This window comes from Oncorhynchus keta, chromosome 34 (genome assembly GCF_023373465.1).
Source record: "Oncorhynchus keta strain PuntledgeMale-10-30-2019 chromosome 34, Oket_V2, whole genome shotgun sequence".
Classification (NCBI taxonomy): domain Eukaryota; kingdom Metazoa; phylum Chordata; class Actinopteri; order Salmoniformes; family Salmonidae; genus Oncorhynchus; species Oncorhynchus keta.
In genome coordinates this window covers 41,923,071-41,947,565 of record NC_068454.1, presented here as the reverse complement: position 1 = coordinate 41,947,565, position 24,495 = coordinate 41,923,071, and the positions used below count along the sequence as shown (strand labels likewise).

General features: G+C 43.2%; 1 protein-coding gene across 7 annotated transcripts in view; it reads left to right on the top strand.

Annotated features, from left to right (window-relative positions):
• Positions 1–24,495, top strand: part of LOC118367156 (glutaminase kidney isoform, mitochondrial-like) — a 61,781-nt gene that overhangs the window by 17,755 nt on the left and 19,531 nt on the right. For 3 of the 7 annotated variants that reach the window (XM_035750252.2, XM_035750258.2, XM_035750257.2), the window contains exons 2-10: positions 1,634–1,730; positions 3,679–3,800; positions 7,809–7,965; positions 8,330–8,409; positions 10,634–10,797; positions 14,243–14,301; positions 22,155–22,187; positions 22,300–22,358; positions 24,266–24,332. In XM_035750252.2, coding sequence (XP_035606145.2) covers positions 1,634–1,730; positions 3,679–3,800; positions 7,809–7,965; positions 8,330–8,409; positions 10,634–10,797; positions 14,243–14,301; positions 22,155–22,187; positions 22,300–22,358; positions 24,266–24,332 — 838 coding nt within the window. The remainder of the gene's footprint in view (positions 1–1,633; positions 1,731–3,678; positions 3,801–7,808; positions 7,966–8,329; positions 8,410–10,633; positions 10,798–14,242; positions 14,302–22,154; positions 22,188–22,299; positions 22,359–24,265; positions 24,333–24,495) is intronic. The other 4 variants (XM_035750254.2, XM_035750259.2, XM_035750253.2 and 1 more) reach the window with 3 other exon arrangements.

Below are 24,495 nucleotides of genomic sequence, written 5' to 3'. Positions count from 1 at the left end.
CACCAGACGGGCTGCGGCGTTCTGGATGAGTTGTAGGGGTTTAATGGCACAGGCAGGGAGCCCAGCCAACAGCGAGTTGCAGTAATCCAGACGGGAGATGACAAGTGCCTGGATTAGGACCTGCGCCGCTTCCTGTGTGAGGCAGGGTCGTACGATGGCAACACCCACCCGTAGCACGCGCTCCAGCAGGTGTATCTCACTGATCATCCCTAAAGCCAACACCTCATTTGGCCGCCTTTCGTTCCAGTTCTCTGCTGCCTGTGACTGGAACGAATTGCAAAATCGCTGAAGTTTGAGACTTTTATCTCCCTCGCCAACTTCAAACATCTGCTATCTGAGCAGCTAACCGATCGCTGCAGCTGTACATAGTCTATCGGTAAATAGCCCACCCAATTTTACCTACCTCATCCCCATACTGTTTATATTTATTTACTTTTCTGCTCTTTTGCACATCAATATCTCTACCTGTACATGACCATCTGATCATTTATCACTCCAGTGTTAATCTGCAAAATTGTGATTATTCGCCTACCTCCTCATGCCTTTTGCACACAATGTATATAGACTCTTTTTTTCTACTGTGTTATTGACTTGTTAATTGTTTACTCCATGTGTAACTCTGTGTTGTCTGTTCACACTGCTATGCTTTATCTTGGCCAGGTCGCAGTTGCAAATGAGAACTTGTTCTCAACTAGCCTACCTGGTTAAATAAAGGTTAAAAAATTAAATAAATAAAAAATGTAACTCAAATTCAAGTGGAACTGTTATGTCTGGTTTAGCCAAAACTTCCAACAAGTCGTCTGAGGGTCGTCACTTAGCCGCAAAAATGATTTGTGAAAATGTCAGTAGCCTAGACCTAGGTGTGTGTGTGTGTGTGTGTGTGTGTGTGTGTGTGTGTGTGTGTTTCACTGGCTCACCCAATGATGCTCACTCACCGGCGGTGGCTAATGTGTGCTCGTGCCAAAAGCCTATCTCTTTTGTTTTAGTCTGTAAAACAATGCCTTTTGCTCAATAGGACAATTTGGATGTTGATAAAATGGGGCAGGGAAATTAGAGGCAAATCAAATGAACTCTGATTGCTTTTATTATAATTTTTTCCCATTGCGAACAGTAAAAAAAAATAAAAGTGTTATCTTGTCACGACAGGTACTGGATCCTGGCAAATAGGTTCCGGACCCTAGTGTTTGTTTTGACACGGCATGCTCTTCAATGCAGGATGGGTGTCGTGTTTGGCTGATAAATTTACTAAAATGGGAATAAAATAGACATTTCTACATTCAAATGGATCAGAGCATGTTGACTTGAATGGGGAATATCGTTTGTTTTAAATTATACTGTCAATCGTCCATAGGAAACCTATGGGAATCATAGAAATATAGGTAATACAAAAGACATTTCCATGCAAGTTGGCCGCCGGACCAACCACCGAAAGTCATCTTTGTGGTAGTAATTCGGTACATCAATTTACATTTCAATGACGTACCAGCTCTATTGCAGTAGTCTAAAGCGGATATGTCCTTTCTATGAATTACAGTTCTATTATGGAAGTGACAACCACCCCGCATTTCTAAAGGTATTATTTAAAGGTACTGCTCTCTGACATCTTGTGTTCCTGTGTGTTCCTCCCCTACAGGAGAAGGAAGGCAGGCATCCTGCCCAGTCTGGAGGACCTGCTCTTCTACACCATCGCAGAGGGCCAGGAGAAGATCCCCGTCCACAAATTTCTCACAGTGAGTCATACACACACACACCATCCTAACCCATTTTCATTATTAGACACCATTGTTCTCAGATTATTTCATGCTGTAACCATCTTCATCAATATTATCATTGTTGTTATCAGCATTATTATATTTACAACATCCTATTCAGAGCGACACAATTGCTCATCACTATCGTAATTACATTTTTAGTAACATTAACTACATAAGGTTACACTGATCATGCTACATACTTCAGCACCACCACACAGTTTTCCATTGGCGCCATCCACATGATCATATTATTGCCATATTCATTATCACGACAGGTTTATTTCATAAGCGTTGGATCACTGCTGCTGCCCTGTCTCCTGTCTAGAGTTAATTGAAGTGACTCCTCAGACAGAGTGATGGGGAGGTGGTTGAAGGGTGTGAAATTTATTCCCCCCCGGCCCTATCACGACATTTAGCCATTTGTCCTCTGTGTCACACATCACAGATTGAGGCGCTGTCAAAAGGTTATTGACACACACACACACACACACACCATCCTTTATTACTCCAGCTTATCTGATCTTATTGGGCTATTTATCACCAGTGTCCTCTTCACTGCTTTCTTTACACCCTTCCCTGGGTAGGAGGAATACGTAACAGAACCTTGCACACATTGTTGTTTTTGTGGTAGGGCATTCTCCAACGTTCTCCTGTGTCTCCTACGCAATCCCTTTTTTAGGGAACTAGGAACTGTGCCCATCTTCTTAACCAGGGATATTGGGTTAAGAACTGTGCCCAGCTTGGATTGAGCCGTAGCCCCATAGTATATCAACGAGTTGTTTGACCCAATTTAGGCATACTGTAGATGATTGGGATAACAGCTACAGCAGGCTCTCCCCGCTGGTGGGTGTGCTGACCTGCTGTAACGTCCTCAAACAAGTGTATGACCGTCTAGTTCTGAAACTCAAAACGTTTCTGTTGTGTGCCAAGGGAAAAACTGTCAGGGAAATAGGGCTGTTGTGAATATAGGTGATTCTGTTGGAACTTAGTCTGACTATTGCTGTTATGATGCCAAGAATCACATACATACATACATATTTACAGCCATTGATTTTTTTTCTTTACAATTTCATGAAACAAATCTTATGGAGAGAACTATTTTCCTGACAGTTTTTCCCAACGCGGCGATATATGTAACGGCATAGGAGAAGATCTGCGGGCCAGCATATGATTAAACACACTCACGCACCCAAACCCACACGCCGATTCTGACACAATATTAGGAACACTAGGTGAATACAAACATGTACACACCGTCAAATAATAGCCCCTGGGTTTTACGGGAGGAAACGCAGCTTCGTGACTCTGCTTACGTCACAGCTTCTCTTCCCTGACGCACATGTGGATTTTGAACCAGGCTAGGCCTGTGAGAGGTTTTGCTGAGAAAGCGGCTTCCCGTAATCATGTGGGGGGGCATATTTGCCTTTATTCTATTTATCGAATATCGGTGGAATTATCGTCCAATATCAGTAAAAGGCCAATATTGGCTGATTTTAATATTGGTCTTTAGGTTCCAGATCTGGTTGTGCTCTTGCCAACTTCATTTCTATTTGGCATTACAATCAGTGACGAGTTGCCATGATGGCACAAACAGTCTCGGGCTATATACAGTATGTACTGTTTTATTTAGATTTTTTTTTTCAGGACTTTGCCTGTCTTCTATAACTGTTCTCCCAGGCTGCTTGAATAGATTCCTTTCCTTGATTCCTTTCCTTCACGATCACAGAGAGCTAATCAGGTCTGGTCAGTGCTAATAAAGGAGAAGAGACCAGGAATGGCCGCTTTTCATACGCCTTTCAACACCAAGGATGTTTTATTTTTTCTCCCCACTTTGGGCCCACCAATGTTAACCGAGTTTCTGTGACTGCTCAGTGCGGGCTCACCAAGGCTAAACCAGAGTTGTGACTCTCCCCCCCTTCTGCAGGCACTAAAGGCCACGGGACTACGCACAGGAGATCCCCGGCTGAAGGAATGCATGGACACCCTTAAAGTCACCCTGAAGAACACCTCGGACGGAGTCATGCTGGACAGAGACCTCTTCAAGAAGTAAGTGTTGTTCCCCGGTGCGAATCAGAGACGCTCAGTAGTGTTAACGATATATGTATTGATAGATTGGGGCGTGAATATGCTGTTGGCTATGCATTACTCTTTTCACAATATTGTACCCACCCGAACAAGGCTGGCTTGGATATTTTCTTTTCACATCTTTCAGCACTGTTCAAGCAAATTTGGATGAATGCCTAACCCGACCAGCTCAGCTCAGCTCGTCTCAGTAGTGTGAAAAGCCCTAATGAGGGATGATTGATTCATGACTGCGAGTTGATGTGTCTGTGCAGGCAGAGCTCCAGTTCCTGCCTGTTTTCCTCATCATAACAGCTCCAGCTCATGAATCATTCAGCCCGTCTCTTCTCTGGGTTAAGATGGAATCCATTATTCACGTCTCGCCCGCCTGTGCCAAGCTAGAGGAAACCCAGTGATCTACTTCCTGCCACAATGTCACATGGCCCAGATTGACCCTAATTGTTGACATCCTGTCCTGAACCTTGTCACCGCAATGTAAACTAACTAATCCCGGTGATGTCACTTTGTTTCTATGAGCCACACGTTTTTAAAATGCATTGTAAATACATTATAGGTATTTATGCATTGTTAGAATTTCTTACAATGAGCCATGGTGAGCTATTATGAATGCTTATAGCATGTCTTTAATGTATATTACCACCTCTGAGTAATGCTATATGAATGCAGTTGTCTTTTGGCCACAAACGGCTGTGACGATGAGCCCTGAGCTGTTACGAATGCGTACCGGAGGTCGTGTCGTCCGCTATGCCATAGTGAACGTGACGTGACAATAGGCCATCTAAAGTGCATTCATAATGCATTATAACGGGGTGGCTTAACAGAGAGCGTAACCCCAAACCCTTCCAGAACAGGTTCTATCAGACCGAGACCCCCACCAGAGCCAATAGGATGTCGGTCAGGCTCACGTATAGCGCCATGACACAGGACATCATGTGCTCACTGCAGCATGTGTTATGTTATAGTTTTGACGTCTTCACTATTATTTTACAATGTAAAACCCTTGACTGAGTAGGTGTGTCGAAACTTTTGACTGGTACTGGTACAGTGAGGAATATGTTTGGAACTTCACATTGCAATAAACTGGCGGTATCGAAGGGCAATCCATACAGAATCGCGTACACTGGGCCTGACAGTTGCCATTAGCGGCGGTGTCTTATTTCTAAGCTTCTGTGGCGAAGGGAAATGACTTAGCAGTGCATGAGTACATTCATTCGTTCTCCCTTCCTCATCTTACTTAACATCACCCTCTGGACACCGTTAAGCTACACTGCCCTAACTGGCCAATTAGCAGAGGGGTTCCCAAACCTTTTCACCCAGTCCACCCTTCCTGCATTGGGGAACATCCCACGTACCATGTCTTACTATTGGCACAAGTACTGTTCAGGACACAAAACTGTTCACACCCCTCTTATTGGTGGAGAGAATTTTGCAGGGACATTTATTTCCTGCAATTCTACACATTTTGTTATGGGGGGGCAGAGAAAATGTTGCTGTTTTTAAACCACATGTTTCTTGCATTTCTATACATTTTGCCATGTCTAACGTGTATTCATGTGATATATTTTAGCAACACAAACGTTACAACAAAATCTATGGGCTGAATAACCTAACAAAAAAAAACATTTAGTTGACATGGGCTAGTTGATCTGGACATTTCTAACAAGTTATAAATAGCTCTCTAAGGTTTGCACTGACTGATATGACAAGAGGAAAAAACTGGTGATGCTCTACACAATTTCGAAATTGCATTCTACTATTACAACTTTCAAGAGTATGTTGAAAGCTGGACTGAGGTAAAAAAAAAAAAAAAAGGAAAAAAAGAGGGGGGTTTGGGAACCACTGACCAGGCACTTTCATTCTCTCTGTTGTCACCCGCTGAATACATTGTGGGTGAGGGTGGTAGTAGGCTGGCCAGGTTAACATTGACAGGGCACTGTGTAAAACGATAGGCTCTGTCCACTCGTCCTTTCTGCTGCTGATGGACGTTAGACTAGACAGGGGGTCCGGACCTCCTGGAGTAGCAGAGCTAAACCACAGAAAGTCTATGTACTGCAGTGTTCGGTCGTATGCTCAAATGACTCCGTTGATTGGCGTGCGGTGCTTGCAACGTCAGGGTTGTATTCATTAGGGCACACTGTATCAAAACGTTTTGTAACGGGAAAACGTTTCTTTATTGGAGAAGTTCAGGTAGTCCCTCCCTGTTTCTAACGTTTGTTGCCCAATGAATACGACCCAGGGCTGCATTCTGAACATTGCAAATGGTAATGTCTTGTGTAGAGCTCACATGATTGCTCGGCTGGTGCCGTGTCAGGTGTTCGCTGCCTGCTTTTCTGCCCGGTGTCACCCATCACCACAATTGAAATGTCAAATATCTATGTGTGGCAATGGTCAGCTATTTTTAAGACACCGGGGCAAGGCGGAAACGAGTGATGGCACTACGATACAGTCGCACTGAAACTGGTCTGTCTGTCCGGAGCCAAACTGGTCTCCATGTCCACACGCCGTGCCCAGTTATGCCCATGCCAGTCTTCCTGTTTTCATCTGCATCTAGAGGAAGTGCTGCTTGGTACAATAGTTGTCCTTGTGGTTTCCAGAAAAGTCTGTGTGCGTATACAGTTCATTATGGGTGGTTCCCTAAAGACAACCCTTCTGTTATTCACCCCCCCTGGAATAGTTTGTCCCTGGAACATTTCTGTAACAGCAGCCTGCTCGCTGAGTCTCCAAGGCCTAGCTTAGGGACGTGTATGTAAATGATTGCAGCAGAGGGATGGTGATGAAACTATGGGATGTCTGTCTCCTGGACACACCTGGGTGTTATATCCTTCAATGTGTTAAATGCTAATATTGGCTAGCAATCCTCTCCTGAGGCCCGGCGGCACGTTGAAAACAGTATCCCACAAGAAACCATGCATTCAAACCTTTTTGTAGATACAGTATGGTTATCGATTTGTTCTTCAAGGATGGAAGAGCTAGGCCAGGTCCCAATGATCTTTAGGAATAAGGCACTGCATCTCAGTGCTAGAGGCGTCGCTACAGACACTCCGGTTCGAATCCAGATTGTATCACAAGCGGCCGCGATTGGGAGTTCCATAGGGCGACGCACGTCGTCCGGGTTTGGCTGGTGTAGGCCGTCATTGTAAACAAGAATTTGTTCTTAACCGAGTTGGATAAGGGTTAAATGAAATAAAAAATAAAATGATCACACATGCCCTAGTTGCCACCTCACTTTTTTCTTTTTCGTAGGCCAGATACTGTGGTCGTTGAGATGAGCATCTTTTTATGAATGTTCATGTAGCACTCGCAAAGCTACAGTAAGTGGGTTTTGTTTATCTTAAGTTAACGCCAACGCCACATGCCTGGTCAACTGAGAGCATCTGGGAATACTTCTATTAGGCCTATGTTTCCCCCCCACTTACCCATAATGTTTTTGTGTGTGTGCATGCGACGCGTTCATGTGTTTTAGTATTTCATCCCGTGGCCCCAGGCTATTGTTAGGTTCTAAACCAAGAGCACAGACTCACAGACAATTAGTAAAGCTCAAACCAAGTGGGTTTTTTTTCACCCACTGGGTCACACAGCTGCATAAGACAGAGATGTATTTAAACGTTCATCCTTACACATCTGAACAGCCAGTACATCTGTTACTAGACAGGACTTCAGTGATGCATGGTCTTTCTCACCTCATCTGACCTGACCTCGGCCCATATTCCTGACTTGTACCAGACTGTGGCCCTTCTCCTTCCCATGTATCCCTGATGTCTAACAATAACATGTTCTGACCGAATGTAAACAGTCTACATTCCCCTCTCTCCCTCAGTGACATGAATAAGGATATTTTATATTTAAGTTTAGAAGTCAGAACACATTTTGTTGCTCACCATGGCTATGTTAGCTCCATGCTAACTACCTGAGCTAAGAGGGACTCGTGTCATGTAATGTACCAAATAACCTCTACCACCCTCCTTCCTCCAGATGTGTCCAGAGCAACATCGTCTTGCTCACCCAGGCCTTCCGCAAGAAGTTTGTCATCCCCGACTTCCAGTCCTTCTCTTCTCACATCGACGAGCTCTATGAGAGTGCCAAAAATCTGACCGAAGGCCAGGTTGGTAATCAGCCCATCCCGGGGGAGGTGGGTGGACGCCATCCTTCTCGTTGTTCCTGTAGTCTGCCTCTTTCACATTTTTTTCTTTGTCTTCCACCTCCTCTGTGGTATCGTCAATGGCAGATAGCTGTGTAGCTGGAGTTTTCTTACGTATCCTTTTCTTCTGTGTGTGTGTGCTTAGAAAAAAGGGTTCTTCGCCTATCCCCATGAACTCAAAAGTGTTCTACCTGGAACCAAAAATGGTTCTCCTATGGGAACAGCCGAAGAACCATTTTTAGGTTCTAGACAGCACCTTTTTTTTTCTTTTCTCAGACTATGTATTTTTGTCAAGGGAGTCTTACACGAACAGTTTGGATTACAGGTGTTGGAACTATTTTTCTCTCCACCGCAGGTTGCAGACTACATCCCCCAGCTTGCCAAATTTAGCCCAGACCTGTGGGCCGTGTCTCTGTGTACTGTGGATGGACAAAGGTTAGACTCGCGCCTCACCCCACCATTATGTACTCACAAAGCTTTTATCATGTGATTGAGACAGGGTTATTATTATTATCTTTAAGACCAACAGTTGGTAAGTTGGTCAACAGTTGGCAACACTGAAAATGCACATACGTCCCGCTATTTAACATCTGCAAATTTAGCCAGTGATATCTCAAGGCCATCTGAACTGGGATAAGGGCCAGCTAAACTTCCAGTAGAAGCCAAACATTACGATGTGGGGTCCGCAGTTTAGTTCTGGCGCACTCATTGATAATAGATATGGTAAAATAACAACCAATCTTAGGGGGTGTTAGTGTCGTTTACGGACATATAAAAACACACAATCTCTCTTTATGATGTTTGCTGTAGGATAGAAAGTCATAAAGATAACATTGGAATGAGGTGTTTTGTTTATGTTCGGTTTTTATGATTTACAGCATGTTGAAACACCATGATGCACTAAATTCGGAGGGGCAGCTATCTGGATGCCCCTTAGCAGCTCTCCTTTTCTTTCTCTGTCGTTCTTACTGTCTTTATCCGTCTTATCTATTCCCCCTCTGTCTTTCAACATACCTCTTCCTCTCGGTTTCTCTATTTCTGCTCTTCATCTCTCTTTCCTTCTACCCTGTCTTCTTTTTGTTCCGTCTGTACTCCATCCACCACAGTCTTTCTCCCTCTACCTCGTTTCACTTTCTTCCACCCCCTTCTGAGCTTCTCACTTTTCTGTGTCTCCTCTCCCCGTCTCCTTTAACCTCTAGCGACGAGCAATCCCGTATCCGGGAGCGTAATCATAGCCTCAAGCGCATTACCATAACGCAACTTTTCCTATTCATGAAAATCGCAAATTAAATGAATAAATATATTCAAACACAAGCTTAACCTTTTGTTAACAACACTGTCATCTCAGATTTTCAAAATATGCGTTACGGCCAACGCTAGACAAGCATTTGCGTAAGTTTATCATGGCATAATGCTATGCTAGCTCTGCTGGCAGCAGGCAACATTTTCACGAAAATAAGAAAAGCAACCAAATTAAATAATTTACCTTTGAAGAACTTCAGATGCTTTCACACAGGAGACTCGCAGTTCGGTAGCAAATGTTCCTTTTTTCCAAAAATAATATTTTTGTAGGCGAAAAACGTCCCGTTTGTTCATCCTGCTTGGCTGAGGAATTGACCGAAAAATACTTCAACTATAACGCCAAACTTTTTTCAAAATTTGCTCCATAATATCGACAGAAACACGGCAAACGTTGTTTAGGATCCATCCTCAAGGTGTTTTTAACATATGTATTCGATAATATATCCGTCGAGGCAGTTGGTTTCTCATAAGAAACGATTGGAAAAATGGCTACCTCAGTAGCCAGGTTTTCTCCGGGAGACACCATGCGACCACTTGACCTATATGGTCTCTTACAGCCATTCCCCAATGGAAATGCCTAAAAAGACATCACAATGCTGTAGACACCTTGTGGAAAACGTAAGCTGACTCCTAGCTCCTTCACAGCCATATAAGGAGTCATTGGCATGAGGCGGTTTCAAACAATGCTGCACTTCCTGATTGGATTTTTATCTGGGTTTCACCTGTATCAGTTCTGTGGCACTCACAGACAATATCTTTGCAGTTTTGGAAACGTCAGAGTGTTTTCTTTCCAAAGCTGTCAATTATATGCATAGTCGAGCATCTTTTCGTGACAAAATATCTTGTTTAAAACGGGAACGTTTTTCATCCAAAAATTAAAAGAGCGCCCCCTATATCCAACTGGTTAATGATGGCCCATGAGTGACGCTGCCTGGTCATAGTGACCTTCTGTAACAATCTGTTTACTCGCTCACGCCTCTCCCACTTGATTATATGGTGTTGACAGAGCCATCATGCGCTCCAGATATTGCACACTGCTTTAGTGTTCAGCCGCAACAAGAATCTCCCCAGTTGAATAGTTCCTGCATGCACACAGCGGTTCTTGGCAGAGTTGAAGCCAATATCTGCATTGAAATTATATTTTTATGAACAATTTCTAACTGTCCTCAAGCCGTTCTTGTGATATCAGTGTTATTATTACCTTAACAAAGCTTCTCTCACATCAGTTTATCATGTGATGTGATGACACATAAAGTCAAATAAGATGAATCTGGTTTGTGATGTGTAGGAGGCCTTAAAGAACAGGGAAGTGGGACTGGATTAACCTGTACTTAAGCCTGCTTTTGTTTCTCCTCAGACACACGGTAGGCGACACCAAGGTCCCCTTCTGCTTGCAGTCGTGTGTGAAGCCGCTGAAATACGCCATCGCGGTGCACGACCACGGCACCGAGTACGTGCACCGCTTCATCGGGAAGGAGCCTAGCGGCCTGCGCTTCAACAAGCTCTTCCTGGACGAGGACGGTGAGCTGTTTCTCAGAGCTGATCCTGCTGATGCACAGAATTAGACTAGAATGACCAGAATGGGGAAAGCCCCTCAGATCATGCCAGGGACCAGTTTGAATCCAAATCACAATAATGTTGAATCCAGATCACACCGTTAATTTCTGTATCCCTGTCATCAAATGTTATTTCAAATCAATACAGGTCAGGTAATTAGGCAGGTACAGCATCACTGTGTCGAAGTGGACTGTTTTTTTCCACCTGTGTCCAGACATCTAAAATAAATAAAAAGGGTATTTTTCTGAGCGGTATGACGTAGCTAGATCAACGTACGCCATAGCCGCTTTGCCTTTGAACGCCCCCGTCCCCTGTCCTCTCGCCATCCCCTTTGTTTGATTATTTTACCTCCTTAAGTGCTTTTGATGAAGAGCCCACAAGTGATGTCTCTTTCTCCAGTCCCCTCTGTCTACACATCAATGCCTCGAGCGTCATCATCCATCCAACACGGTTATAGATGCCACTGCTTTCTAACTGCTCTCCAGCTGATGACGCATCCACCGCGGTATACAAGGCGGGCTGATTGGTTGTTAATGTTGACATTAAAAAGAGTGGGGAGAGGCCCTTACTTGCACCACACCAACCCCAACCGCCTTAGTCTATTTTCAATCCAACTCGGCCTTTCGGCAACTGTTGCTATGGCGACGATGAAACTTGAATGATTCAGAGGTCATTCCCTCCCTCTGCTCAGTAAGGGTGGGCTTACGTATGATGAGGAGTCGGGGGTCTCACACAGTGTCCTCCTGCTTGCTTTTCCACCTATGATTCTACATCTTGCTCCCTCTCAGAATACCAATAGAAAGATCAATGGAGACCCAGGAATAGAAGAGAACCTGTCAAAGAGTCCCAAAGGGTTGTGTGTGTGTCCAAGCTGGCTGTACGGAAACCTCAATGTTTTTTTTCCTACACACACATAATGTAGTCAAAGTAAAGGTGACCTTCATTCCCTCAACACATTTGACTACCAAATGGAGGATACGTTTCACTGTCCTCCTCACCCTAAGAAATAGGATATGCTTGTGCTGGTAAATCAGAGAAAACGATAACTATACATTTGTATTGGATATGTTCAGGGGTTACCTCCTCCATTTCAATACATTGACAACTCTGTTAAATTTGCGCGCGTCATAAAGATACAGTATGTAATGACGTGCCGTCAAAAGTATTAACACCCGTGACTTTTTCCATATTTGGTGTTATAGCCTGATTTTCTTTATAAAAAAAATACAATTAAAAAAAGTCAAATTATTTCAAAATGAAAAGCTGAAATGTCTTGAGTCAGTAAGTAATCAACCCCTTTGTTATGGCAAGCCTAAATAAGTTCAGGAATAAAAATGTGCTTAACAAGTCACATAATAAATTGCATGGACTCACTCTGTGTCCAATAATAGTGTTTTAAAATGTTTTTTTTACTACTTCACCTCTGTACCCCACACACAATTATATGTAAGGTCCCGCAGTGAATTTCAAACACAGATTCAACCACAAAGACTAGGGAGGTTTTCAAATGCTTCACAAAGAAGGACACCTATTACATAAATGGAATATCCCTTTGAGCATGCTGAGGTTATTAATTATACTTTGGATGCTGTATCAATACACCCAGTCATTACAAAGATACAGACGTCCTTCCTAACTCAGTTGCCGGAGAGGAAGAAAACCGCTTAGGGATTTCACCATGAGGCCAATGGTGACTTTAAAATGGTTACAGAGTTTAATGGCTGCGATAGGATAAAAGTGAAGATGGATCAACAACATTGTAGTTACTCCACAATACTAACCTAATTGACAGAGGGTAAAGAAGGGAGCCTGTGCATAAATCAAATATTCCTAAAAATGCATCCTGTTTGCAAGGCTCTATAGTAAAACTGTTAGAAAAAATGTAGCAAAGCAATTAACCTTTTGTCCTGAATACAAAATGCGATGTTTGGGGCAATTCCAATACAACATTTTACGGAGTACCACTCTCCATATTTTCAAGCATAGTGGTGGGTGCATCATGTTATGGGTGTGCTTGTAATCGTTAAGGACTGGGGAGCTTTTCAGTAGCAAAATTTTAAAGGAAAGTCTGCTTTCCATCAGACACGGAGATTAATTCACCTTTCAGCAGGGCAATGACCTGAAACACAAGGCCAAATGTACACTGAAGTTGCTTACCAAGTAGACATTGAATGTTCCTGAGTGGCTGAGTTAGTTTTGACTTAAATCTAATTGAACGTCTATTGCGAGACCTACAAATGGTTGTCTAGCAATGATCAACAATCAATTTGACAGAGCTTGAAGAATTTTGAAAAGATGAATGTGCAAATATTGCACAATCCAGGTGTGGAAAACTCTTAGAGACTTACCCAGAAAGATTCACTGCTGTAATTGTTGACAAAGGTGCTTCTACAAAGTATTGTTTCTTTATTTCATTCTCAATACATTTGCAACAACAAAAAATGTACTTTGTTATTATGGGGTGTTGTGTGTAGATGGGTGGTACAAATATAAATTGTATCCATTTTTAATTCGCACTGTAACAACAAAATGTGGAGTAAGTCTAGGCGTATGAGTACTTTCTGAAGGCACTAACTGTCTCAGGGTTGTGTTCAGTCACTGAAACCCCATAAATCCTTAGTGCTGGTGCACATCTGAGTAGCAATCTGGGCCCATATCCTCAAAACTTCTCAGAGTAAGAGTGCTGATCTATGATCAGTTTAGCCTTTTAGATCATAATAAATAAAATCAAAATGTATTTTTTATATGGACAGATCCTAGATCAGGACTCCTACTTTCAGACACTTTGTGGATACGGGTCCTGTCTGCGTGGGCCATGTGCCACTGTTCTCAGAATCCCCTGGTGGAGGTGCCAGGATAGCTGTGTCAATTTGGTGACCGTTATGTAAGGAGGTTAAGACTCACTGCAGCGAGAGAAGTAGCCTTGACATTTGGACATTGAGCAGGACCCAGATCATTTTGTTTGTTTAGTGTTCATTTCACTTTGCCCCTAACCCTGACAAATCTCATTAGTATCTAAGTAGTCGGAGAGAAAGTGTTTGTCTGTCATGTTTGAATAACAAACCTGATTGATTCAAGTGCAGGCTTGCATCTGTTCTCAGTGCTCTATGCCAAATGACATTTGCATATCCATTTCATTACAATACATTTAAAAAAGGGTTGCTAAATTATTAATGGATTGTCTAGTGTTGACAGTGGTCTGTGTTTGATATGGTTCTAGGAATTTGTATGTCATTTTTACAATGAAAGCCACGTCACTCCAACATTCTTCGTAGCAAGCATTTATAACCAATACCGTAGTACATTTTTGAAACGGCTCTGCAAGGAATCATTCCCACTCTAGGTCTTTGAGATTTGTAATCAATATTTTAAGTTGGTGTATATTTCTTTCCATTTTTTTTTATTCCAGATAAGCCCCACAACCCCATGGTGAACGCCGGCGCTATTGTTTGCACCTCATTGATAAAGGTATGAATCCACTTGTGTTTCTATGTATTTTTACTGTCTGTCTCATTCATAGTTCATACCAATGACCTCCGGCCCAGATAAGGTAAATTTGCCTTGTTCGCTCTGTGCCAGCGTCGATATTTGACGAGCGCCGCGATTTAAAACAGGGGTCTTCAACCTTTTCTTGCCCAGGGACCCCATCATATGTTGGCAATTAGGTCAATGGTAATGGCAGGGAGAAGTAATCAACATTTTAAATGAATAGATTTGGTAGATTTGTTTTTCTCTTTTTTTTACTGTAGGTATGTACAAAATTAGCTTATTCTGTTATTGCTTGCAATATTGATAAAAACAGAGTCCGGGTCAGTGTGGTAGACGGATAACGTTTGGAAAGCCTCAAGGGGGTTAACCTAGTTTGTCATCATCTTGTTTGTCTGAGAGAACACCTCTCGACTTAATAGAGGCATGAAGTCGACTGCTAGGTGACTGCCATGGCGATTAAGGCCTGTCGTAATTCTCCCTGAGAGGGATTTAGGGCAGCCACACTGGGACATGATTTTGCCGCCCCCGGTGATAATAACCTGGATGGACAAACAAAGACACACACACACACACACAGACAGAAAGGCAGACACACACACACAAACAGACGAAGCTATGTCAGAGAGATCATGGAGCACTTTAGCTGAGCCCGCCAAGCAGGGTTTCCATTAGTAAAATGTGGCACTGGACATTTGCCTGGCAGCATTTCAATTTATCAGACCCGTATGAATTGGGTTCGTAACTTGGTTAGGCCATCCACCCACGGTGCTCGGAAGTACAGAAATCCCATTTAGATTAGGGTAATTAATCTTAACAGAACATGCAAAGACGTGTATCCATACCGAATTCCGATGCGCACTTTGAAGATGTTAGAGTAACTGTCCACATGTACTTTTCCTCAGCCAACAAGACAAGTAACGAACAGTCAAATCACTAGTCTATGTCAATCTACTATCCCCTAAAGTAGAAAAGTTGACCTATTTTATTGGTCAGCTTGGCGAGAAAGAAATAGCCTATTCCAAACAGACTCTGGGACAGTTGTGGGACTATAGATCCCAAAGTAGTAGGCTACATAAAACAACGTTAAAAAGCAATGAGGCTGATACAACCGATCAGAACATTTAGCTTAAAATGTTGATAAACTATTATATCCTCACATTATAAGTGTAGCAATGCAGACAAGGCAGTAGGCTAGGTGTGGATGTTCATCCCATAATACAATCAGTGGGAAACCACAGAGAGTAAAATATCCATTAGAAATTTAGAAAGAGGGGAGATCTAAAGATGCAAAGACTACAAATAGCACACGGGAGAAATAGAGAGGCTACTGCTTTCAGTGGCATATGGAAGACTTCCAAATGCCATGCATATGGTCGGATTCATAATATGTAGTAAAACGTTCAGGTTTCAAACAATTAAGTACATGTTTTCAAAATGCATACTGCCTCCAGCTCATTGCAAAGTAGTGTGACGTGTGAATGAAACCTGCCTTCTGTTACCTATGCACAGGCGAATAAGAAGCGTGCTTCAATTACTAGTTGAGAAATAATAATAGTAACTCATTTTAATAGGTGATTGCCTTTTAGAATTGTTACGCAATGATTGGGTTTATAAAAGCACCTTTCACTCCAGCAGCAATGAAAGAGCTGTTTGAGGACCGAGAGCAGCAACTCTCGTGCTGTCTGACAGATTTATCACTCAAAGGCGCTGTATGATTTGCGTGTGTGATAAATAAGATGCATAACGAGTTTACTCGCGCACCAATTGAATTCCACTGAATAAGCATGACTTGTCAAATATATTTCAAAAGCCGCTAAGGTTATTCCATCTACTTGTTTGGTTCACTCTCTTTTCTTCAAGGAAACAATATTTCCTCTTTTTAAACGGGCATTGATCCTGAGCTGATCAATCGGAGAAGCTAGTGCTAGCTTTTGGTGTCCCTCGAAGAGGTTTGCTACACTATTACAAAAAAAGACACTCGGAACCTTAAATGATACTTCAGCTGTCCCCATAGGATAACCCTTTTCGGTACTAGGTAGAGTCCTCTTGGTTCTAGGTAGAATCCTTTTGGGTTCCATGTAAAACCCTTTCCGCAGAGGGTTCTACATGAAACCCCAAATATAGGTTTCTCCTATGGGGACAGCCGAAGAACTCTTGGAACTCTTTTATTTTTTCTAGTCATTAGCTTAATCCCAGGCTTCTGTGCCTCTCCACACCTGTCTAGACCTAATAAACTGTCTCATCTTCTCACTGTTGTCGTCTCTCGACTCCTGAAGACAGGAGGATGTCACCCCATCTGTCTCTGCTTTTTGGAGAGGATGGAACAATAGGAACAGAGTAAACACAAACATCACAGACGTGATTGTCTGTTCTCGTTGCTTGTTGAGACTAGTTGAACATTAATATGAGGCTTGTTTTGTTGTGGAATTGACCTTTGTTCTCTCTGAGAACTAGGCTACTTTTTCTGGGACTATAGGACACGTATGTTGTTTGGTCTGATCTGTTTGTGCAGTTTCCCCATCTCCTATAGTCATTGGCGTAACATTGACTGTAGGAGTTGGCAAGAAAACACAAACAGATCTGGGAGCCAGCTTGTTGTTGACCCGCCACTCGCTGTCAGAAAGAGTCTGGGTAGCCATTTGATTAGCTGTTCATGAGTTGTATTGCTTGGGAGTAGAAGCTGTTAAGAAGCCTTTTGGACCTAGACTTCGTACTCCGGTGTTGCTTGCCTTGCGGTAGCAGAGAGAAGTCTATGACTAGGGTGGCTCGAGTCTTTGGCAATTTTTAGGGACTTCCTCTGACACCACCTGGTATAGAGGCCCCGGATGGCAGGAAGCTTGGCCCCAGTGATGTACTGGGCTGTACACACTACCCTCTGTACCAGGCGGTGATGCAACCAGTGCTCTTGATGGTGCAGCTGTATAACATTTTGAGGATCTGAGGACCCATGCCAAATCTTTTCATTCTCCTGAGGGGGAATAGACGTTGTCATGCACTCTTCATGGCTGTCTTGGTGTGTTTGGACCATGACAATTTGCTGCTGATGTGGACACCAAGGAACCTCTCTCGACCTACTCTAACACAGCCCCGTCGATGAGAATGGGGGGGGGCATGCTCGGCCCTCCTTTTACAATCGTCCACAATCAGATCTTTGTCTTGATCACGTTGAGAGAGAGGTTGTTATCCTGGCACCACACTGTCAGGTCTCTGACCTCCTCCCTATAGGCCGTCGGTGATCAGGCCTACCACTGTTGTGTCATCGGCAAACTTAATGATGTTGTTGGCGTCGTGCCTGACCTTGCATCATGAGTGAACAAGGAGTACAGGGGGGGGACTGAGCATGCACCCCCGAGGGGCCCCATGTTTTGGATCAGCGTGGCGGATGTGTTGTTACCTACCCTTACCACCTGGGGGTGGCCCGCCAGGAAGTCCAGGATCCAGTTGCAGAGGGAGGTGTTTAGTCCCAGGGTCCTTAGCTAAGTGATGAGCTTCGTGGGCACTATGGTGTTGAACGCTGAGCTGTAGTCAATGAATAGCATTCTCACATAGGTGTTCCTTTTGTCCATGTGGGAAAGGGCAGTGTGGAGTACATAGAGATTGCATCATCTGTGGATCTGTTGGGGCGGTATGCAAATTGGAGGTGGTCTAGGGTTTCTGGGATAATGGTGTTGATGTGAGCCATGACCAGCCTTTCAAAGCACTTCATGGCTACAGACGTGAGTGCTTCGGTCAGTAGTCATTTAGGCAGGTTACCTTAGTATTCTTGGTCACAGTGACTGTGGTGGACTGCTTGAAACATGTTGATATTAAAGACTCAGTCAGTGACAGGTTGAAAATGTCAGTGAAGACACTTGTCAGCGCATGCTTGAAGTACATGTCATGGTATTCCGTCTGGCCCTGCGGCCTTGTGAATGATGACCTGTTTAAAGGTCTTACTCACATCGGCTACGGAGAGCGTGATCATCATCTGTCCGGGACAGCTGATGCTCTCATATGCATGCTTCAGTGTTGCTTGTCCCGAAGCGAGCTTCAAAGTAATTTAGTTTGTCTGGTCCACTCGTGTCACTGGGAAGCTCGCAGCTGTGCTTCCCTTTTGTACTCTGTTATATTTTGCAAGCCCTGCCACATCCGACGAGCGTCGGAGCCGGTGTGGTATGATTCGATCTGAGGTCTGTATTGACGCTTTCCTTTTTTGATGGTTCGTCGGAGGGCGTAGAGAGTCCCATTCCTGGAAAGCGGCAGTTCTACCCCTTACCTCAGTGCGGCTGTTGCCTGGTTGGGGTATGTACGTACGGCCACTGTGGGGACGACATCATCGATGCACTTATTTATGAAGCCAGTGACTGATGTTGTGTACTCCTCAATGCCATCTGATGAATCCCGGGAACATATTCCAGTCTGGGCTAGCAAAACAGTCCTGTAGCTTAGCATCTGCGTCATCTGACCACTTCCGTATTGAGCGAGTCACTGTTACTTCCTGCTTTCGGAATCAGGAGGATAGAGATATGGTCAGATTTGCCAAATGGAGGGCGAGGGAGAGCTTAGGAGGTATAGTACTTCCTTAATATTAGATTTCTAGATGTTTTTTTTTTACAAATAGACACAGACAGCCACCCCATGTCTTACCAGAGGCAGCTGTTCTATCTTGCCAATGCACTGAACCTAGCCAGCTCTGTTATTCATGTCGTTGTTCATCCACGACTCTGTGAAAAATAAGATATTACAGTTTTTAATGTCCTGTTGGTAGGATGGTCTTGATCGAAGCTCATCCATTTTATTATCCAATGATTGCACGTTGGCCAATAGGACTGATAGAAGAGGTAGATTACCCACTTGCCTTCGGACCCTTACAAGGCAGCCTGACCTACGTCTCCGATATCTCTCTCTTCTTCATCGAATGACGGGGATTTGGGCCTTTTCGGGTGCCTGAAGTAAATCCTTTTGCGTCTGATTCGTTAAAGAAAAAATGTGCGTCCAGTATGAGCAGAGTAATCGCTGTCCTGATACCCAGAAGCTCTTTCCGGTCATAAGAAACGGTGGCAGAAACATTATGTGCACAATTGGTCAAGCCTCCTGCGCCATCTCTTGAAGCAACTCATCCATTATACTGACCCCCCCCCCCCTTTCGTTGAAATATTATGCACCAAATGATAAACAGATGGAGATGTCCATTACATTCCCAAGTGCCAGTGTATGTCCTTCCAGACTTTGTCTATGGAAATCGAGACTCTCATGTTGGCCTACCAAGCAGCTAAGTGTATACAGAGTATGCACACCACACCCACGGAGGGACTACACCTTCACATACCTCTACATGGAAACAGGAGCACACACACCACATACTGTACACACACACACACTGAAAGGTATATGTTTCTATCGGGTTAAGCCACGCATGGAGTTGATTTGAAAGGTGTTGTGTTACCCTGTCTGGGTGTCCATTTTATTCCCATGTGAGTTTTCCACAACATTACACAGGCACTGCGAATAGAAAAGCTACTCCTGAGCAAGCTGCATTCTCCTCCATTCATTGACAGGGTCATATAATGTGGGTGGGCTATTTCTGTTCGTACATTTTGTCCAGTGGTTTTGTCGTTACTAGTTGTCTGTGTCAGTTAATAGTTAATAGAACTATGTCTGTGTCCCTCTCAATGCCCTGTCTCCCTCAGTATGTACCCGCATGTGCATCATATAGCATAGTGTTGAGCTGATTATCCCACTCACAGGAAATATGTTGGGCTTACACACCCTACTGTGTGTCCATGACAACGCCACCGGGGCCACACCCCGACTATGTAACCATGGTTTTGATGGCTTCTTGTGTCTTTTTTGTGTGTATGTTGTTGCATATTTTGCAGACTTAGGAACTGTGGGATATTATGACCACCGCTGCCATGTCGTTGGTAAATTACGTTGGTAATTTTTCTTCCTTTTCTCCCTCCCCCCACCATCCCATTCATTGAACAAGCCCGGATAGAATAGATGCATCTCTGTCAACATACCACTGCCATTTTTTGTTTGACTTGGTTATGTGTACCGATACATATGTTAGAATGCTGTCTGGTATTTTTCTCTGAATATATGAAGCAGGTTGAGTTCAATAGTCAATAGACATGCATGCCTTTTTTTTGGGGGGGGGGCATATGTCTAGCAAAGCCAGTAATAGCAAAGAAATATGAGCATACTAGATCAGTGACAAGGAAGATATTTTTTTTTCTCCCTTGCACCTCTCTTTGCTCCCTCTACCTCCTGCTCTTCTGTTTAGTCTCCCAGGCGATCAACACTCCATGCTAATAAGCCCTCCTGATCCCCAGAACTGTTCACAGGACACGTGTTAGCCTATAACACACACACACACACACACACACACACACACACACACACACACACACTGCACGGCAATAAAATAAGTGTTAAATAGGGCTGTGACGGACATGTAATTTAGGATGAAAATCATTTGGACAGCCAAATGACTGCAGTCTCTCTGTAATAACCGTTCAAATAGGAAGTGTGATTTGTTGATTCAACTGACATTTACATGAAATACATTCCATCGCATGAGCCACATTTTAAAGCTGCAATATGTAAGCTTTTGGGCGACCCTACCAAATTCATAAAGAAGTGCTAGATCTGTGCTTCTGTGACTTATTTCTTTGCTTCTCGTTCTTAAGTTTTGTTTTTGCGTCTTTTACTATACACTATATTTGCTTGTTTTGTCACACATAAACTGAAATTAGGAGAACGATTAGAATTTTAGCAATCAGGAAATGGCAGAGCGACTTTTGCATAGTGCATCTTTAACATCAATTCAATGAACATGCTACATTACCATGGAAATTATTGCGTCACAATACCAGGCAGCTATTACGAGTGTACCCATGAGTTTACCAGGCAAATAGGTTATCAATAAAACGCCACAATATGGTGCCGAGTGTACAATTTGGCTGCTCGGGTGAAAGGAGACCCCAGGCTCCTCTAAAACCATTGACAGGTAGCTACGTGCCACTTTCAAAGGATTGTTAAATAAATGTTGCAACTGTTTTGGTTTTAATATCACCTGTTGAAGAGCATTTGAGAACTACTCATTTCCGATTATTCCATGCAGAACAATTGCGCACATTTATCTCTATCAGAATTATGCAAGTATGACCTATTGCCAAGGTTAGATGTTCCAAGCACATTTATTCATCGTCTGCTACAACACCTTTCTTGCTTCAGCAAGGGGCAAAAAAGTTTCATGTTAAGAGTCCATGTTATGGCAGAAACGGACTCAACCTGCACGAATGCCCAGCCGTCCCGGCTTCAGTCAGCTGTTTGTTCCCCCTCCAAAAATATTTAAAGAATGTGTATATATATTCTATTTTTTAATGGTTATGATGGTTATTCTTCATCCATAACCATTGGTTATATGGTAACCATGACCGCCGGTTACACGGTTATATGTAATTGTGCCAGCCCTAGTGTTACATTTATATACAAAATGTGATTATGACGGATCATCTCCTTCAATTTGATTCCAACCAAAGCCCAAGCATTAACTGTCTTTTTGTGTCTATTGACTCTATAAATTCATTATACTTCTCTCTGTAACTATTTAACACCCTTCAGATTCTCTTCATCCATGTTGAATTGTGTATGTTTGTCTAGGTTTCACCGAAGCTCAGTTAACTTTGCATTTATAATGCATCAAACTGATCATATTTTTTGTTTTTGTGTATGACAGTATTATTATTTAAGCCAAGGCTTGTGTTTTCTTGCTACTTTCATTCTGCTGTAAATATTTTCTCTTTGTTCAACAAACTTGACTTAATACCTTTTCTATTACCTTTCAGCAGGGAGCGAGCAATGCTGAGAAGTTTGACTATGTAAGTTTAATACCACATTTTGTGCATTGTGGCAGCTGTTTGGAGTTGTATTGGGTATTTTGTAATATATGTTAGAAAAAAAGTTTAACTGACTCCGTTGTTTCATTTCCAGGTCATGAACTTCCTGAATAAGATGGCAGGAAATGAGTATGTAGGCTTCAGCAATGCCACGTAAGTAGAGAGTGGCACCCTATTCCCTACAGTGCATTCAGACTCCTTGACTTATTCCACATTTTGTTAAGTTACAGCCGTATTCCAAAATTTATTAACATTTTTTCTCTCCTCAATCTACACACAATACCCCATAATGACAAAGCAAAAACTGATTGTTAGAAATGTTTGCACATTTATTACAAATAAAATGTATTACTAAAATATCACATTTACATAAGTATTCAGACCGTTTACTCAGTACTTTGTTGAAACACTTTTGGCAGCAATTACAGCCTTGAGTCTTCTTGGGTATGAAGCTGCAAGCTTGGCACACCTGTATTTGGGGAGTTTCTCCCATTCTTCTCTGCAGATCCTCTCAAGGTCTGTCAGGTTAGATGGGGAGCGTCGCTGCACAGCTAGTTTCAGGTCTCTCAAGAGAAGTTTGACGGTGTTCAAGTCCAGGCTCTGGCTAGGCCATTCAGAGACCTGTCCCGAATCTACTCCTGCATTTTGTTGGCTATGTGCTTAGGGTCGTTGTCCTGTTGGTAGTTGAACCTTCGCCCCAGTATGAGGGAGCAGGTTCTCATCAAGGATCTCTCTGGACTTTGCCCTGTTCATCTTTCCCTCAATCTTAACTAGTCTCCCAGTCCCTGCCTCTGAAAAACATTCCCACAGCATGATGCTGAAACCACCATACTTTACCATAGAGATGGTGCCAGGTTTCCTTCAGACGTGACGCATTGCATTCAGGTCAAAAATGCCCATCTTGGTTTCATCATACCAGAGAATCTTGTTTTTCATGGCCTGCGAGCCCTTTAAGTGCCTTTGGGCAAACTCCAAGCAGCCTGTCACACACCTCTTACTGAGAAGTGGTTTCCGTCTGGCTACTCTACCATAAAGGCCTGATTGGTGGAGCGCTGCAGAGATGGTTGTCCTTCTGTGGAGACGGGAGAACCTTTCAGATGAACTCTGGAGCACTGTCAGACTGACCATTGGGTTCTTTGTCACCTCCCTGACCAAGGCCCTTCTCCGCCGATTGCTCAGTTTGGCCGAGCGGCAAGTGCTGGTTCCAAACTTTATCCATTTAAGAATGATGGAGGCCACTGTGTTCTCGGGACCTTCAATGCTGCAGAACATTTCTCGTACCCTTCCCCAGATCTGTGCATCGACACAATCCTGTCTCGGAGCTCTATGGACAATTCCTTCGACCTTATGGCTTGGTTTTTGCTCTGACGTGCACTGTCAACTGTGGTACCTTATATAGACAGGTGTGTGTGCCTTTCCAAATCATGTCCAATTGAATTGAGTTTACCACAGGTGGACTCCTACCAAGTTGTAGAAACATTTCAAGGATGATCAATGGAAACAGGATGCAGCTGAACAAAATTGAGTCTCATAGCAAAGGGCCTGAATACTTATGTATTAAAAACAGAAATAGCTTATTTACATTTGTTTTTTTTTAATTAACTTGTTTTCACTGTCATTATGGGGGTATTGTGTGTAGATTAACGGATGAAAACATTTTTATTTAATCCACTTCAGAATTCGGCTGTAAGGTAACAAAATGTGGAAAAAGTCAAGGGGTCTGAATACTTTCCAAATACACCGTATACAGTGCACTATGTGGACCCTGGTCAAAAGTAATGTAGTAAATAAGTAATAGGACGCCATTTCAGACGCCATTTCAGATGCTTTGTGTGGCCTCCTTCTCCTTTCCGGACCCTTCTCAATTATTCATTATTGTTTAGACTGCAGGCATGCAGTCTAAAGTCTGGATGTTTACAGAAGTTAATCACAGTAGGCTCAGGATCTCATTTGGAAGAGGGTTTTTAATTATGATGGCAATGAAGGAATGTGGTGAAAGAAAACACACCTACTCACATCGGTGTAGACTGTTAACTGTTGTTGTGTTCTTTGTTACGCAGATTCCAGTCGGAGCGCGAGTCAGGAGACCGGAATTTCGCTATCGGCTACTACCTGAAAGAAAAGAAGGTCAGAACCGTGATGCTATCTCTCCCTCTCATCTTTCCACTTCCTCTTATCCTCCCTGTTCTCTTACTTGGCACTGTTTGCTGTTCCCATTGTACAACTCACTAAGTCGGAGAGCTGCCTTTACGTTTAAATTTGAGTCATTTAGCAGACACTCTTATCCAAA